General features: G+C 28.5%; 1 protein-coding gene across 1 annotated transcript in view; it reads right to left on the bottom strand.

The window, feature by feature from the left end:
- LOC145842042 (cilia- and flagella-associated protein 52-like) overlaps nucleotides 1-8,683 on the bottom strand; it is a 64,398-nt gene extending 55,715 nt beyond the window's left edge. The window contains exons 1-7 of the mRNA XM_082949399.1: nucleotides 8,545-8,683; nucleotides 7,599-7,740; nucleotides 6,853-7,044; nucleotides 6,247-6,441; nucleotides 5,494-5,634; nucleotides 4,807-4,988; nucleotides 4,008-4,212 (exon numbers count right to left, since the gene is read on the bottom strand). Coding sequence (XP_082805525.1) covers nucleotides 4,008-4,212; nucleotides 4,807-4,988; nucleotides 5,494-5,634; nucleotides 6,247-6,441; nucleotides 6,853-7,044; nucleotides 7,599-7,740; nucleotides 8,545-8,660 — 1,173 coding nt within the window. The 5' untranslated portion in view covers nucleotides 8,661-8,683. The remainder of the gene's footprint in view (nucleotides 1-4,007; nucleotides 4,213-4,806; nucleotides 4,989-5,493; nucleotides 5,635-6,246; nucleotides 6,442-6,852; nucleotides 7,045-7,598; nucleotides 7,741-8,544) is intronic.
- Between the last annotated feature and the right edge of the window lie 6,426 nt (nucleotides 8,684-15,109).

Genomic DNA, 15,109 nt, shown 5'->3' with positions numbered 1-15,109 from the left:
TTTAAAGTTAATTTTAGTTATTGTTATTTATTTAAAATTATTCACCTCAGTGAAGTGAATACAGTTTTAAAGTTAATTTTAGTTATTGTTATTTATTTAAAATTATTTACCTCAGTGAAGTGAATACAGTTTAAAAGTTAATTTTAGTTATTGTTATTTATTTAAAATTATTTACCTCAGTGAAGTGAATACAGTTTTAAAGTTAATTTTAGTTATTGTTATTTATTTAAAATTATTTACCTCAGTGAAGTGAATACAGTTTAAAAGTTAATTTTAGTTACTGTTGTTTATTTAAAATTATTTACTTCAGTGAAGTGAATACAGTTTCAAAGTAAATTTTAGTTATTGTTATTTATTTAAAATTTTTCACCTCAGTGAAGTGAATACAGTTTCTAAGTTAATTTTAGTTATTGTTATTTATTTAAAATTATTCACCTCAGTGAAGTGAATACAGTTTCAAAGTAAATTTTAGTTATTGTTATTTATTTAAAATTATTCACCTCAATGAAGTGAATACAGTTTTAAAGTTAATTTTAGTTATTGTTATTTATTTAAAATTATCACCTCAGTGAAGTGAATACAGTTTCAAAGTTGATTTTAGTTATTGTTATTTATTTAAAATTATTTACCTCAGTGAAGTGAATACAGTTTCAAAGTTAATTTTAGTTATTGTTATTTATTTAAAATTATTCACCTCAGTGAAGTGAATACAGTTTCAAAGTTAATTTTAGTTATTGTTATTTATTTAAAATTATCACCTCAGTGAAGTGGATACAGTTTCAAAGTTAATTTTAGTTATTGTTACTTATTTATAATTATTTACCTCAGTGAAATGAATACAGTTTCAAAGTTAATTTTAGTTATTGTTATTTATTTAAATTTATTCACCTCAGTGAAGTGAATACAGTTTCAAAGTTAATTTTACTTATTGTTATTTATTTAAAATTATTCACCTCAGTGAAGTGAATGCAGTTTCAAAGTTAATTTTAGTTATTGTTATTTATTTAAAATTATTTACTTCAGTGAAGTGAATACAGTTTCGAAGTTAATTTTAGTTATTGTTATTTATTTAAAATTATTTACCTCAGTGAAGTGAATACAGTTTCAAAGTTAATTTTAGTTATTGTTATTTATTTGAAATTATTTACCTCAGTGAAGTGAATACAGTTTCAAAGTTAATTTTAGTTATTGTTATTTATTTGAAATTATTTACCTCAGTAAAGTGAATACAATTTTAAAGTTAATTTTAGTTATTGTTATTTATTTAAAATTATTTACCTTAGTAAAGTGAATACAGTTTTAAAGTTAATTTTAGTTATTGTTATTTATTTAAAATTATTTACCTTAGTAAAGTGAATACAGTTTTAAAGTTAATTTTAGTTATTGTTATTTATTTAAACTTATTCACCTCAGTGAAGTGAATACAGTTTTAAAGTTAATTTTAGTTATTGTTATTTATTTAAAATTATTTACCTCAGTAAAGTGAATACAGTTTTAAAGTTAATTTTAGTTATTGTTACTTATTTAAAATTATTTACCTCAGTGAAGTGAATACAGTTTTAAAGTTAATTTTAGTTATTGTTATTTATTTAAAATTATCACCTCAGTGAAGTGAATACAGTTTCAAAGTTAATTTTAGTTACTGTTATTTATTTAAAATTATTTACCTCAGTGAAGTGAATACAGTTTTAAAGTTAATTTTAGTTATTGTTGTTTATTTAAAATTATTTACCTCAGTGAAGTGAATACAGTTTCAAAGTTAATTTTAGTTACTGTTATTTATTTAAAATTATTTACCTCAGTGAAGTGAATACAGTTTCAAAGTTAATTTTAGTTACTGTTATTTATTTAAAATTATTCACTTCAGTGAAGTGAATACAGTTTTAAAGTTAATTTTAGTTATTGTTATTTATTTAAAATTATTCACCTCAGTGAAGTGAATACAGTTTCAAAGTTAATTTTATTTATTGTTATTTATTTAAAATTATTCACCTCAGTGAAGTGAATACAGTTTTAAAGTTAAATTTAGTTATTGTTAAATATTTAAAACTATTTACCTCAGTGAAGTGAATACAGTGTTAAGTTAATTTTAGTTATTGTTATTTGTTTAAAATTATTTACCTTAGTGAAGTGAATACAGTTTTAAAGTTAATTTTAGTTATTGTTATTTATTTAAAATTATTCACCTCAGTGAAGTGAATACAGTTTTAAAGTTAATTTTAGTTATTGTTATTTATTTAAAATCATTTACCTTAGTGAAGTGAATACAGTTTTAAAGTTAATTTTAGTTATTGTTATTTATTTAAAATTATTTACCTCAGTGAAGTGAATACAGTTTCAAAGTTAATTTTAGTTATTGTTATTTATTTAAAATTATTTACCTCAGTGAAGTGAATACAGTTTTAAAGATAATTTTAGTTATTGTTATTTATTTAAAATTATTTACCTCAGTGAAGTGAATACAGTTAAAAAGTTAATTTTAGTTATTGTTATTTATTTAAAATTATTTACCTCAGTGAAGTGAATACAGTTTTAAAGTTAATTTTAGTTATTGTTATTTACTTAAAATTATTTACCTCAGTGAAGTGAATACAGTTAAAAAGTTAATTTTAGTTATTGTTATTTAATTAAAAATATTTACCTCAGTGAAGTGAATACAGTTTCAAAGTTAATTTTAGTTACTGTTATTTATTTAAAATTATTCACCTCAGTGAAGTGAATACAGTTTCAAAGTTAATTTTAGTTATTGTTATTTATTTAAATTTATTTACCTCAGTGAAGTGAATACAGTTTCAAAGTTATTTTTAGTTATTGTTATTTATTTAAATTTATTTACCTCAGTGAAGTGAATACAGTTTCAAAGTTATTTTTAGTTATTGTTATTTATTTAAAATTATTTACCTCAGTGAAGTGAATATAGTTTTAAAGTTAATTTTAGTTATTGTTATTTATTTAAAATTATCACCTCAGTGAAGTGTATACAGTTTTAAAGTTAATTTTAGTTATTGTTATTTATTTAAAATTATCACCTCAGTGAAGTGAATACAGTTTTAAAGTTAATTTTAGTTACTGTTATTTATTTAAAATTATTCACCTCAGTGAAGTGAATACAGTTTCAAAGTTAATTTTAGTTATTGTTATTTATTTAAAATTATTTACCTCAGTGAAGTGAATACAGTTTAAAAGTTATTTTTAGTAATTGTTATTTATTTAAAATTATTTACCTCAGTGAAGTGAATACAGTTTTAAAGTTAATTTTAGTTATTGTTATTTACTTAAAATTATTAACCTCAGTGAAGTGAATACAGTTTAAAAGTTAATTTTAGTTACTGTTATTTATTTAAAATTATTCACCTCAGTGAAGTGAATACAGTTTTAAAGTTAATTTTAGTTATTGTCTTTTATTTAAAATTATTTACTTCAGTGTAGTGAATAAAGTTTTAAAGTTAATTTTAGTTACTGTTACTAATTTAAAATTAATCACCTCAGTGAAGTGAATACAGTTTCAAAGTTAATTTTAGTTATTGTTATTTATTTAAAATTATTTACCTCAGTGAAGTGAATACAGTTTCAAAGTTAATTTTAGTTACTGTTATTTATTTAAAATTATTCACCTCAGTGAAGTGAATACAGTTTCAAAGTTAATTTTAGTTATTGTCTTTTATTTAATATTATTTACTTCAGTGTAGTGAATAAAGTTTTAAAGTTAATTTTAGTTACTGTTACTAATTTAAAATTAATCACCTCAGTGAAGTGAATACAGTTTTAAAGTTAATTTTAGTTATGGGCATAGGGCGGGGGTAAACACCCTTTTTTGTTTTATGATCTTATTTTATATAGTTTTTACTAAGCTACAAGATGCTTTTTACAGATTAAAAAAAATCAAAATAGTTTTTGAGATAAAGCCGGTCTGAATAAAGCCGGTCTGAAAAATTTTCCCACCTCAGTGAAGTGAATACAGTTTCAAAGTTATATTTAGTTATTGTTATTTATTTAAAATTTCTCACCTCAGTGAAGTGAATACAGTTGCACTTCATGTTGGGGACGTCGATCCTCAACAGCTCCCTGCTGGTCGTCGTGTGCCAAACCCTGATCTGTCCCCCGCTGCACGTGGCAAACAACAGGGAAGTCCCCGTGGGAAAAGCCACGTCCTCCACGGACTCCGACGGCGCGGTGATGATCTGCTCCTGAGTGAACTCCAAGAAGTTGAACCTGGAATGTGTAATTTTTAGTGGATATGTTTTTGCAACACAGAAGTGTCTTTGGTTTTTGCAAGAAAGTCAGTATGAAAGAATATTTAAGTAACTTAAATACAAGTTTAGTGGAAATAGACTTCTATTGAACTAAAAAACATAAGTTTTAAGTTAAGTTTGCTTTTAATATTGTCTCCCTAATATGGTTTGTTAGTATGTTTTGTTATTTTAAAAAAGTATGCAAAAATTACAGATTGTATTTAATCAAAAACTTATACAGAAGACCATAAAAGTGTTTGGAAGGTAATAAGGTTTTTGAAACAAGAATATTGGAAAGTTTGTCTTGTGAAAAAAATCAAACCAAAGATATAAAGCCCAATAACTTAAAATTTTGAAAACTGAGATCACACTAATAACAAAATCAGAATGCCCTTTTGCTAAACATATGACCTTTATAGAATTTTATATGATATAAATAAAAGAAAATTTGTAAAAATATAAGAGTACGCAATTGTAGTTATTTTGCTAACTTGTAAAACCAATAAATTTAAAAAGTATTTTGAATTTAACATAACAGTATTAACTTAAATTTACAAAAAAAAACTAATCAAACCTGTTAACATGACCACTTTTGGTTCCGGTGAAGAACTGGTGTCCCTCCCCCCTCAGTGCCAGTGACGTCACCTCCCCAACAACCTGCGACTGCCTGACAACCGGGTACTTGTCTCCCGTTGTCCTGACAACCATCACCTTGCCCAGTCCCGTCCCCACCAAAAGTTCCCCAGTTTTCAACAGCTAGAGAGGAAAAATTATTTTTAATTACAGATAAATAAATAAAAATATACAAAATATATAATCACAAAATTATTACTAAATTAAAAACACTTATTTCAAACCTTAAACAATTTAACTATTCAACAAATAACGTTACTGAATTTTCACACTGATAATTTTCATAACAGTTACAATGAGTTCAATTTAACTTTTTATAATACAAAGTTAAAAATAAACTAATTGATGTAAGGTTGGATGATCTGCCACAGAAACATTAAACAAAATTATAAAACTTAAGCTATTTTTTGCAAAAATTATCATAATTGTTTAGCTCTATTGAACATGAATCTTCGACATCTCAACTACTTGAATATTTGGAGGAAGTTGTATTAAGTTTTTATACAATCTCTATACAACCTCTTATTGTTGACCTTATGACTACTCTATTGTAAACTTTATAATTGAACACAAGTTTACTTACAATGTAATAAAAACACCTCAACTTATAACACCAATATAAACTTACTTGTAAGGCAGTAATTCCACCGCTGTGTTTACTCTCCTTTTTCATAGGGCCAATGTTTCGCATTTTCTTTGTTTTTATTGAAACTTTTATTATGTCGCCAGTGGTCGTTCCACAGTAGAAAAACTCATCATCAGGTAGTATCTGGTTTGTACATAGTTGAAAATAATTTGTAATAACACAAAGCTATATAAGAAACAAAAAGTATTTTTTACTTAGTTGTTATAGTATAGTTGATATACATAAAGACCATTCAAGTAGCAACAACCTTAAAACTTCAAAAACAGTTTTTCATACGTTTAACTTGCTAGTATGTAAACAAACTTTCTTTGCATACCAAGAAATTGTTCACACTTAAAAAAAAACAGGTACGCAGTTGACAACTCGTCTTAATGAAACAATTTAAAAACCGTTAACATATCTTACATACACTTGTTATTGTTGTTATCTAAATATATCAAAAGTTGTCCACATTTTACTAACAAAGAATCAATCAAACACCTGTATGCAGTTTACCACGTTTCTAACTACATATAAATTAAAAATAAGTTCTAATAAAAAAAAATAATTCCCAAAACTTTCATTTTTACAACCAAACTGTTTTTTTTTAAATTTGTTTAAATAAGATCTATAAAAAGCAACCAATCAAACACCTCTAAATTCAAAACTAATAACTTTACAAACATTTGCACTTTAAAATACTAAGAACTACACTTTCTGTGCACACTTAACTAACACACACTACCAATCAAACACCTGTATGCAGTTGACGACCCTCCTGACAGCTCCGAGGTTGCACTCGCTGGGCTCCATCTGTTTGTTTGTGACGTCAGCCCACCACACGCGCAACGTGTTGTCGCCGCCCGTCACAAACACGTCATCGAACACGTTGCAGTACTGCACGCATGACACGTTTCCGTTCGACTTCAAAGCGGACTCCCCGCCGCATACCTGAAAATTGCGAGTTGTTGTTTGAAGTAGTGTAGAGTTTCAAATCTTATGAAGATATAAATTAAACAGTTATACAAATACTTAGGACGGTTGTGTGTTAATTGAAAATGTTTTTAGATAGATTGAAAATTATTACTATATAAATAAAGATGTTAAATCATGTTAATAGTAACTTATTTTTTATTCTGAGAATAAAAATACAAAATGCTGTCTAAGATGAAAAAAGAAAACAACTTATCTTAAAATTTTAATTTTTGTATTTCAGACTAAACTTGAAACAACAATAACATTTTTGACTATTAAAAAAATTAAAGAACATTTCAAATAAGTAACAAAAGTTCTTAAACAAGAAAACTCTCCTAAGAATAAAAAAGTAAATAATACAAATTATCAAAAACCAAACAAACTGACAGTTTTTCCGGTTTTGACGTCCCACAGCACGCAGGTGCAGTCGTCCTCTCCGCCAACGGACACCAGGTAGGACTCGGACGGGGAGAAGGCGAGGTCTTCCACCTTGACCTTGTGCAGGGTCATCATGTGCAGCATCCTCCTCTGCTCGAAGTCCCAGATTATTATGGGCGCCTTGAACCCCATGAATGTCACCTGTGTGGGGAAAATCGGAAGTGGTTCATACTAAGGGGGTCAACCACGGGATATCATTATATTAGAGCGGATTGTATGTTTTTTGTTTTCAAAAATACATGCGGAGACCAACTTATTTGATAAATATAGCAATTGATACATTTGTGAAGCTGAACTGAAATTAGTACAAAGTTTGATCCATTTTATTTGATCATGGAATTCCACTTAATTAATTTGTCAAAAAATATTACAAGCATGGTACTTTACTTAGACGGCAAACAAAAAAATTGTTTAAAACAAACAATTTAACAGTTATTTTTTTAGTAAATATCATGTTCAGTTCTTTAACTTTAAAAACAAATTGCACAAAAGCAAAAAAAAAATCTTTAATTGAAGCTAAAAGTCAAGGTTAAGGAAAAAATTGCTTATTTTTAAGTAAACAAAGATTTAAAGAATTTTTTTAGATATAAAACTAGTTTCAAAACAACACACTTTTAAAAAGGGTCACTAGTTGATAATACAGTCAAAAATATCCAACTATCATTTTCAAAAACTATAGCAGTCATATTTCATACCTGTCCAGTTGCAACGTATTTGCCAGATTTAGAAATGGCAACACACGAAATGTTGTTTTCGTGTCCACTCAAAAATTCCTGGGTTCCTTTGTTGATGTTTCTGATGACGAGGTTGCAACCGATTGGGTACATCATGTGCTCTCTGTGATAAAAATACGTAATGTTTAGTTACAAATAAAAAAAAAATTGTTTATAGTTTTCAGTTGTGGTACCAATTTACGTTTAAACTAAATTTACAAAGTCTCTGAATTTAAATCTTACATTCAAAGCCTTTAGTATTGTTAAGAAGTAGATGATTATTCTGCACAAAAAAAATTTCTTTATGGTAATAGCAATATAAATTTTAAAAACAGAATAAAACCCTAGTAAAATAATTTATAACTTTACAATAAATTAAAAAAAAATCCTTTAAGTATTAAAAACTTTAAATAATTAAAATTAATGAAACAAACACGGTGTTTTATATTTTTTACTTTACAAAATATAACTTTTAAGTGTAACGAACTTAAAAATATGCATTGTCAAACTTAATATTATATAAAGTAAAGGAAAAACTCTTTAATAACTTTCAAATATTTTGGAGAAGTGCTAAATACTAAGTAATAAAGTTTATTTAGCGCAGAAAAATGCAAGTTTAAAAACTTAATTAACAGGAAATAAAATATTTTTAGAAGCTTAAACTTGAAAATATCAATCTATTTACTATTTAATCTATAAATAAATATTATTTAAACCTTAAACTACTTAAATTAATTGAAAAATGACAAAAATAAACTTTAAAAGTTAAACAGAATTTATAACATTTAGAAAAGGAAAATTTTGTTGTACACATATGAAATATTTCGCTAAATGTAGTACGATTTATAAATGAAGATGCTATTGCAATGATATCACACGTTGTATTTAGGAAATCACTTAGAAAAAATAATTTTAAATTCAAATTAACCTGTCAGGATGGACGATAATTCCATTGTTAACAAATCCATTGAAACCAATGGTTGAGACAAGTTCTAATTTGTTGAAGTCATCAGAACTACCACCGTTTTCGCTACCACCTCCCATTATAAATGTTTTTTTTTTCAGAAACTATAAGTATAAGCTGCGAAGTGAAAACTTTATGAGTTGCTTAAAAAAAGGCATACGTTCAAAAAATCATTAGAAAACAAAATCAGTAGATGAATTTTCAATTTTATAAAAAGTCTTTAAGTTACACTGTTAAAAGCTCATATGGATATATGACACATTATTTATAAAAACAAATGAAATTAAAAAAAAAAGAGTTGTAAAATTAACAAATAGATAAATGAAAATATAAAACTAAAAATAAACATAATTAAAACAACCTAAACGCTGAAACAAAAATAAATATAAAAACAAAAGCTCTACAACTGATTTTCTTCAATTGCTTTTCTTTTGGCAAGCTCTTCTTTAAACTGCTGCAGGCAGAGAAAGTAAGAAACCACGCCCAACAAAAGCGTAATTGCCAAGACAGTGACAAATGCAACACTTGTCGTGTATGTCACGCTGAACAAGAAAAACCTGTAAGGCGCTTTGAACTTGACAATGTACGAGACGTTGCAGCAGCTGTCGTCTAGCAAGTCAAACTTCAGATAGTAATCAGTGTCTGCTGAATCGTAAGAGTGCTGAAAGTTGAGTTGAGATATGTACGTGTCAGTTTGATTGAACTTACAAGGGCAGGCGCTGTTTGCGATTTGCAAATAGTTTTGGTGGTTCATACCTGACTCAGTGAAGTTTGGGCACAGCTGGCAGTCCTGTTTGATACCAGGAATGGAGTAGATGTTCCAAGTGTTCTTGTTGTTTAACTCAGTGATTTTCAAGTCATGAAAGATCAACTGTTTCTCACCATTAACAATTTTAAACAGCAGTGGATCCACCAACCCATGAGTGTCTACTTCTATTATGCAACTGAAGTTTTCTGATAGAAAGGATGAGACATCATCAACCTCATTATTTATCAGCAGGGCCTCACACTCTTGACCGCTGACAAGGTCTTTAAAGACAATATTTTCTGGCACACAAGTCACATTGATGTAGAAAACCTGGTGAGTGCCGCTGTCACAAGCATCTATCTCCTCACCCTCCTGCCAGTAGCAATCAACCATAGTAAGCTCTTTGTTGCATCTAGACCCCATTGCTTGGCCTTCCTCCACCATTATTGGCTGTATTGTCAAACTCAAAGTGTCCTCGCGCATCACAAGCTCCTCTGTCTGGTAGAAGGTGTCTTGCTTGTGGCTGGTGTTCATCAAGATCATTATGTTCCCAGCTAAACTGCACTTCAACGGGTCTATGTTCAGTGATGAGTCAGGCGTAAACATATGCCTCACAACATACTCAATACTCACACTCTGCAGGAAGCCAGTGAAGTCCATCACAGAGTTCGGCATGGGTTTTCCCCCATTCACAAGGAACTTTTTGTAGACGTGGTCACAGGCATCTTTGGCCTTTTCAGTCGTGTTTGCCAGAACGCTGTAAACTTCTAGCTTTGTGGCGAGCTTTTCTACATTGAAGGTGTAGTTTTCACCTGACCTGTGCCATTCAACTCTGCACAGAGACTGGCTCAAAGGCTGGTCAAACAAGTAAGTCACATTGAAATTGTCTGGAGAGTCTTTTCTTGGTAAGAGAATCAGCTTTTTCTGTCTTGCAGTGCCAAAATAGACTTGGTTGGTGTTTGAAATGACTACAAGGTGGTCAAAAGAATCAGTTTGAATCACATTCTTTATCCCATCTTTTTTTATTGGTTCAGAAAACTTGAAAAGAGAAGTTTGATCAACGGAGCTGTAACCAACTTCATTTTTGTTATACAAGACCACAGGTAGGTTTGCCAAGTTTGACACGGTCATTTTAAAAGACAAGTCATCGGGCCTGAAGTTGGGAATACCTTTTTTTTTACAAACTAAGGGTTTGTCTATTGATAATATTTGACACCTAACTAGTGTTAATGTTGTACTGTTGTCTAAATATATTATATTCAACTCTCTGTTTTGCAATAAGTCAGGTGCAACAAAAATTATGTCTGTAAGGCTTGTATTGAATGGTAAGCTAAGCCTATGAAAATTAGCACCACTATGAAACTTTAAAAGAATATTTTTGCTACTCCAAACTAAAACACACTGGTTTGGAGCAATGCTGACTGGGCGTTGCAAACAAGGAAGCAAGCACAACTTTGCTGAAGAAATTCCTGTTATGTTTTCAACCACACCACCCAGTTCTACCAACTCAAACCTAAAACTTTCTTCTGATTTCAACACAGAAGAGCTGAAAAGCTTTGAGTCTGAAAACAAGACATAGATGCAATCAGATGTCAGCAAAAAGTCAACAACTTGGGAGTCAGTTGGAAACTCGAGAACCAAGTGTGTTTTAAACTGGTCAGTGGTCAGCACAAGGTGGTCTGCTGTGGCAACCAAAATTCTGAGAGGAAAGCAGGCGTGGGTGGAGGTTTTGCCAACAATATCATCTGAAACAGTGTATGTTTTATTAAGAGCTTCTGCTTTGTGCTGAACCAATGGAAGTTGTGGGAGAAAGTATAACACATCGGCAACGTGGCCTTTGAATTGGTACAAATACTCCTTTGCGTAAACTTCAATGACTGGCAACAAATTTCCCAGCTCTTCAAACTCAACGTCAATCAGCCAGCACCTTTCTTCATAATCATACTTGCAGTTCAGCTTCAAAGAGTTCACTCTTCCGTGCTTCCTCAGCAAGGGTTCCTCTCCCCAGGCCTGAAACAACTGGGTCAAAGGGTAAGACATGTTAGATCTTTCTGACACCTCCTCAATATCAGTCACCTCAGTTATCCTGTCTATCCAGATTTTGAGCTGGAGAGCTTTTTCTGTTCTATCATTGACCACAACGTTCCAGTAGAAGATGTCGTCGTTCAGATGGAACAAGACAGTCAAGGTTTGGTTGATGCAGGAGCTGCAAGACGCTGAAATGTGGTGGTAGTTGTGGTTTTCACACGTGAAAGAGCCGCCTTTGTACACCTTGCACCCAGGTGAGTCGATAGTGACTGGCTCTCCGTTGGAAGACTTCACTTTGAGCATCTTGGAGGCAAACCAGCCCACTGTTTTGTAGTCCACCAAAATCTGGTGGTTCTCTCTGTTGAAAGTCTCAAGCATGCTGATGTAGGCTTCTTGGCAGTTTATGGAGAATAACAAAAATAAAAACACGTACAAAACTTCAAACTTCATCTGAGCCAATAAGTTTAAAAAATATTCTGTACTTCAAAGTTGTTCTTAGCTATAATACTCAAGTAAAACTAACAAAATGAAAAGCTGTCTTTTGTTCTAATAAAACTGAATTGTGTTAATTTAAAAATGTTTTAGTCCTAACAAAATTAATTGCTTCTAGCTTTTAAATATAAGAAACTAATTTAGTCTGTCTTTAAAACAAGTTTACAACCTGTAATATTTTAATATATTTTAAAGGCATATAGGGGTCCAACATTTTATTTTACAAAAAATAATATTGGCTCTTATTTCAAAGCTTAAATTAGATACCATAAGTTAATTTTTACAAAACAAAAAATTTCAATTTACTTTTGAGATATAACAAGTTTTGTAAAAAAAATTCCGATCAAATGTATAAAATTGAAAATTTTCAAAGGCAATTTTGTCAAAATTTTAAAAAGTTCAATAAATATCTATCTCCTTCTATATTTTTAAAGAACTTAAATCAAAGTTTTTAGGAAATTTACTTTTTAAAATTACAAACAACTTGTAGGAAGCAGATTTTAAAAAAATTTCATAAAAAAATATATGACCTAAAACTAAAAAATAGTTTTTTTTGCTAATTTTTTATAAACTGTTTTTTACAAAAACTAAAAAATCTGGTTGATACAAGTTGCTTAAAATGTATTAAAGACTTCTCTGAAAAAGTTTTAAAACAATTGCTAAAATACTGACGGGGATATAGATTTTTGGTAAAATAGTCTTTTCTGCCCTTTTAGTTTGCTCCTCCCATAAGTAACTTATTGAATGCTCTAACTTTATTGCTAATATATCAAATTTCACATTGAATTTTAACTAGGTAAAAAGTAACAAGTAGCTTATCTAATTATGTAAAAAAATAAGACTAAATTTGAAAAAAGTGTTTTACCCCCCTCCTATGCCCTTAAAACAAATATTTCATGCATAACAGTATGACAAATAATGTAGATGGGGCATAAAAAGGAGTCATTTTTTCAAAGTTAGTCTTTTTTTATATTAATCATTAAACTACCAGTTTATTTTTAGCACTTTAAAAATTGGAAGTAACTTTTGCGTTATAACATGGTTGCCTTTCAAGTTTTATATTTCTTTATTCTGTAATTAAAAAATAACTTTATAAAGAGCAGGGTTGTCACTTTTTGAGGCAAAAAAGATAGCCTAAGAGACCAAAAATTATCTTACGTTTGTGAGCAAAAACAAAAAAACTTAATATAAGAAAATAAAATATATATAAAAAAAAAACCATGCTTAAATAACTAAAAATACCAAAATAACAACAACAAGACTTACTAAAAACTCAATAAGAAAAAGACATTAAGTTAAAAAAGTCTGAGTTTGAAAAAAAAAAACTATCCTGAGTTCTCCATAAGGTTCAAACTATCCAGAATTATCCTAAATGTGTGGCAAGTCTGCTATCTAATCTTAATTTAGTTATTTTTGTGTAAAAGTTGTTCAAATTCTAGTTTTTCTAAGTTTCATAACATTTGCTCATAACTCCAAATTTTTCTGTTTTTTATTTGTCTACTCAAAGTTTTGTAATAACTTCAAGATTTCAAAGTAAACTAAATGCATAATTTAAAAAGCTGATCAAAAATTATAAAAACTAGTGTTAGACTTATAGAAAAAAAATTATTCTGAGCTTTGAAAAAATCTTATATTAGCCTAAGTTTTTTAAATAAACTAAAAATAAGTTTTAAAAGCCTGAGTGTTCAGTAGCGATGAAATTGTGGTTCTAGCAAAAAATGACAAAACAAGGTATGTACTTATATCTTTTAGTAGTTGTTTTTTACTTAATATTAAAACAATATAAAACTTCCTAAAACATCCAATCACACAATTTTTTTCTATTTCTTTAACTATTTCTATTGCTAACCTTTTCTAAACTTGAAAAACTTAGTTAAATTGACTATCATTTATACTTAAAAACGGTAAGATCTTGGTACTTCAAACAGCCTTCTTGCATACTTTATAAAATAAAAAGTCTACCAAGTAAGCTATTTATTTTAAGTTAAGCTTTTAAAATTGTTTCTAACAACTAATAAAACTTCAAGCTGTTTTAGCTTACTTAAAATTGCAGAAAATATATTTAAAAAAAAAACTTTTTAACTATTTAAGTTTAATTTCTTATGAAATTACCATAAAAATGTATTTTCTTATAAGTATTTTAAAAAAGGATGTCTAAATAAAAAAATACACATCTAAGTATTAAATATATGAATCAATGCCTCAGTAACTTAAAATCAGAAAGAAGTACACAAGTTAACAACAAACTATAAACATACTCTATATCATTTAATTTCTTAATTTCTTTAACCCTTTTTTTTATAATTAAAAAAGTTGTTTTGAAGTATTTTAAACAAATTACAACTTATAGAGATAACCTATTTATAATCATAAAATTCTTTGTTTTCTATAAAACACACAAAAACTGTGTTGACTTATAAACTGAACAGATTTACCTCTAAAACTCAGAGCTAGGCTATTATATAATTTTATATGGCCAGCGTTTTTTTTTATGTATTGGAATTTAACTTTTCAGTTTTTTGTATCACATGTCATTTTTTTTATGGTAGAAAAAACATCAGTCTTACCATTCCCTCTAAAACAAAAACCGCTTTTAGAAATTCCAGCAAGTAAGTTACATCACAAGCAATTCTACCTACCCCTTCAATATAGACATTAAACTAACCAAAAATAAAACAAAAGCTATTAAATTCTAACTGAAAAAAATCCTTGGTGACACCTCATTTGGAAAATATTTACAAGATTTGAATCTTAACATTAAAAACAACAAAAGGTTGGGAAATTATGAAGCACAAATCCCCAAGCAAGTATCTGCCTAGGCTACAAAAAAAACATTAAAATTCCAAATGTATGACCACTGCCACCATTGTGAACTCACAATCAGCTGTTGAAAATGTAAATAAACCAATAGACAACAAACAGCTTTTAAAATGTTTAGTTCTAGGACCTGGTGAATGAAAAAAAAAATACATTTATCAATTTGCACACCACATAGAAACAGTTTAATGTGTTGTCCAGGAAATATTTAACTTTTGTATACATATTTCAATGATTTTTTTAAACTTTTGCTTGATTTGACTTAGAGAATAAGTAAATAAATGTTGAATCAATTTTATTATATGATTTTTTCACATTTTTTTACATTTATGTACACACCAAAAAAACTTATGATCACCTTAATAGTTTTATTGGGATGGTATCTTTTAAGTTGTACAGTAAACAGTTCATATTTGCATCACAAAGTATCTATGGAAACTTTTT

Source organism: Thalia democratica, chromosome 8 (genome assembly GCF_965202585.1).
Source record: "Thalia democratica chromosome 8, ktThaDemo2.hap1.1, whole genome shotgun sequence".
NCBI lineage: Eukaryota > Metazoa > Chordata > Thaliacea > Salpida > Salpidae > Thalia > Thalia democratica.
This window is presented reverse-complemented; position numbering and strand designations above follow the sequence as displayed.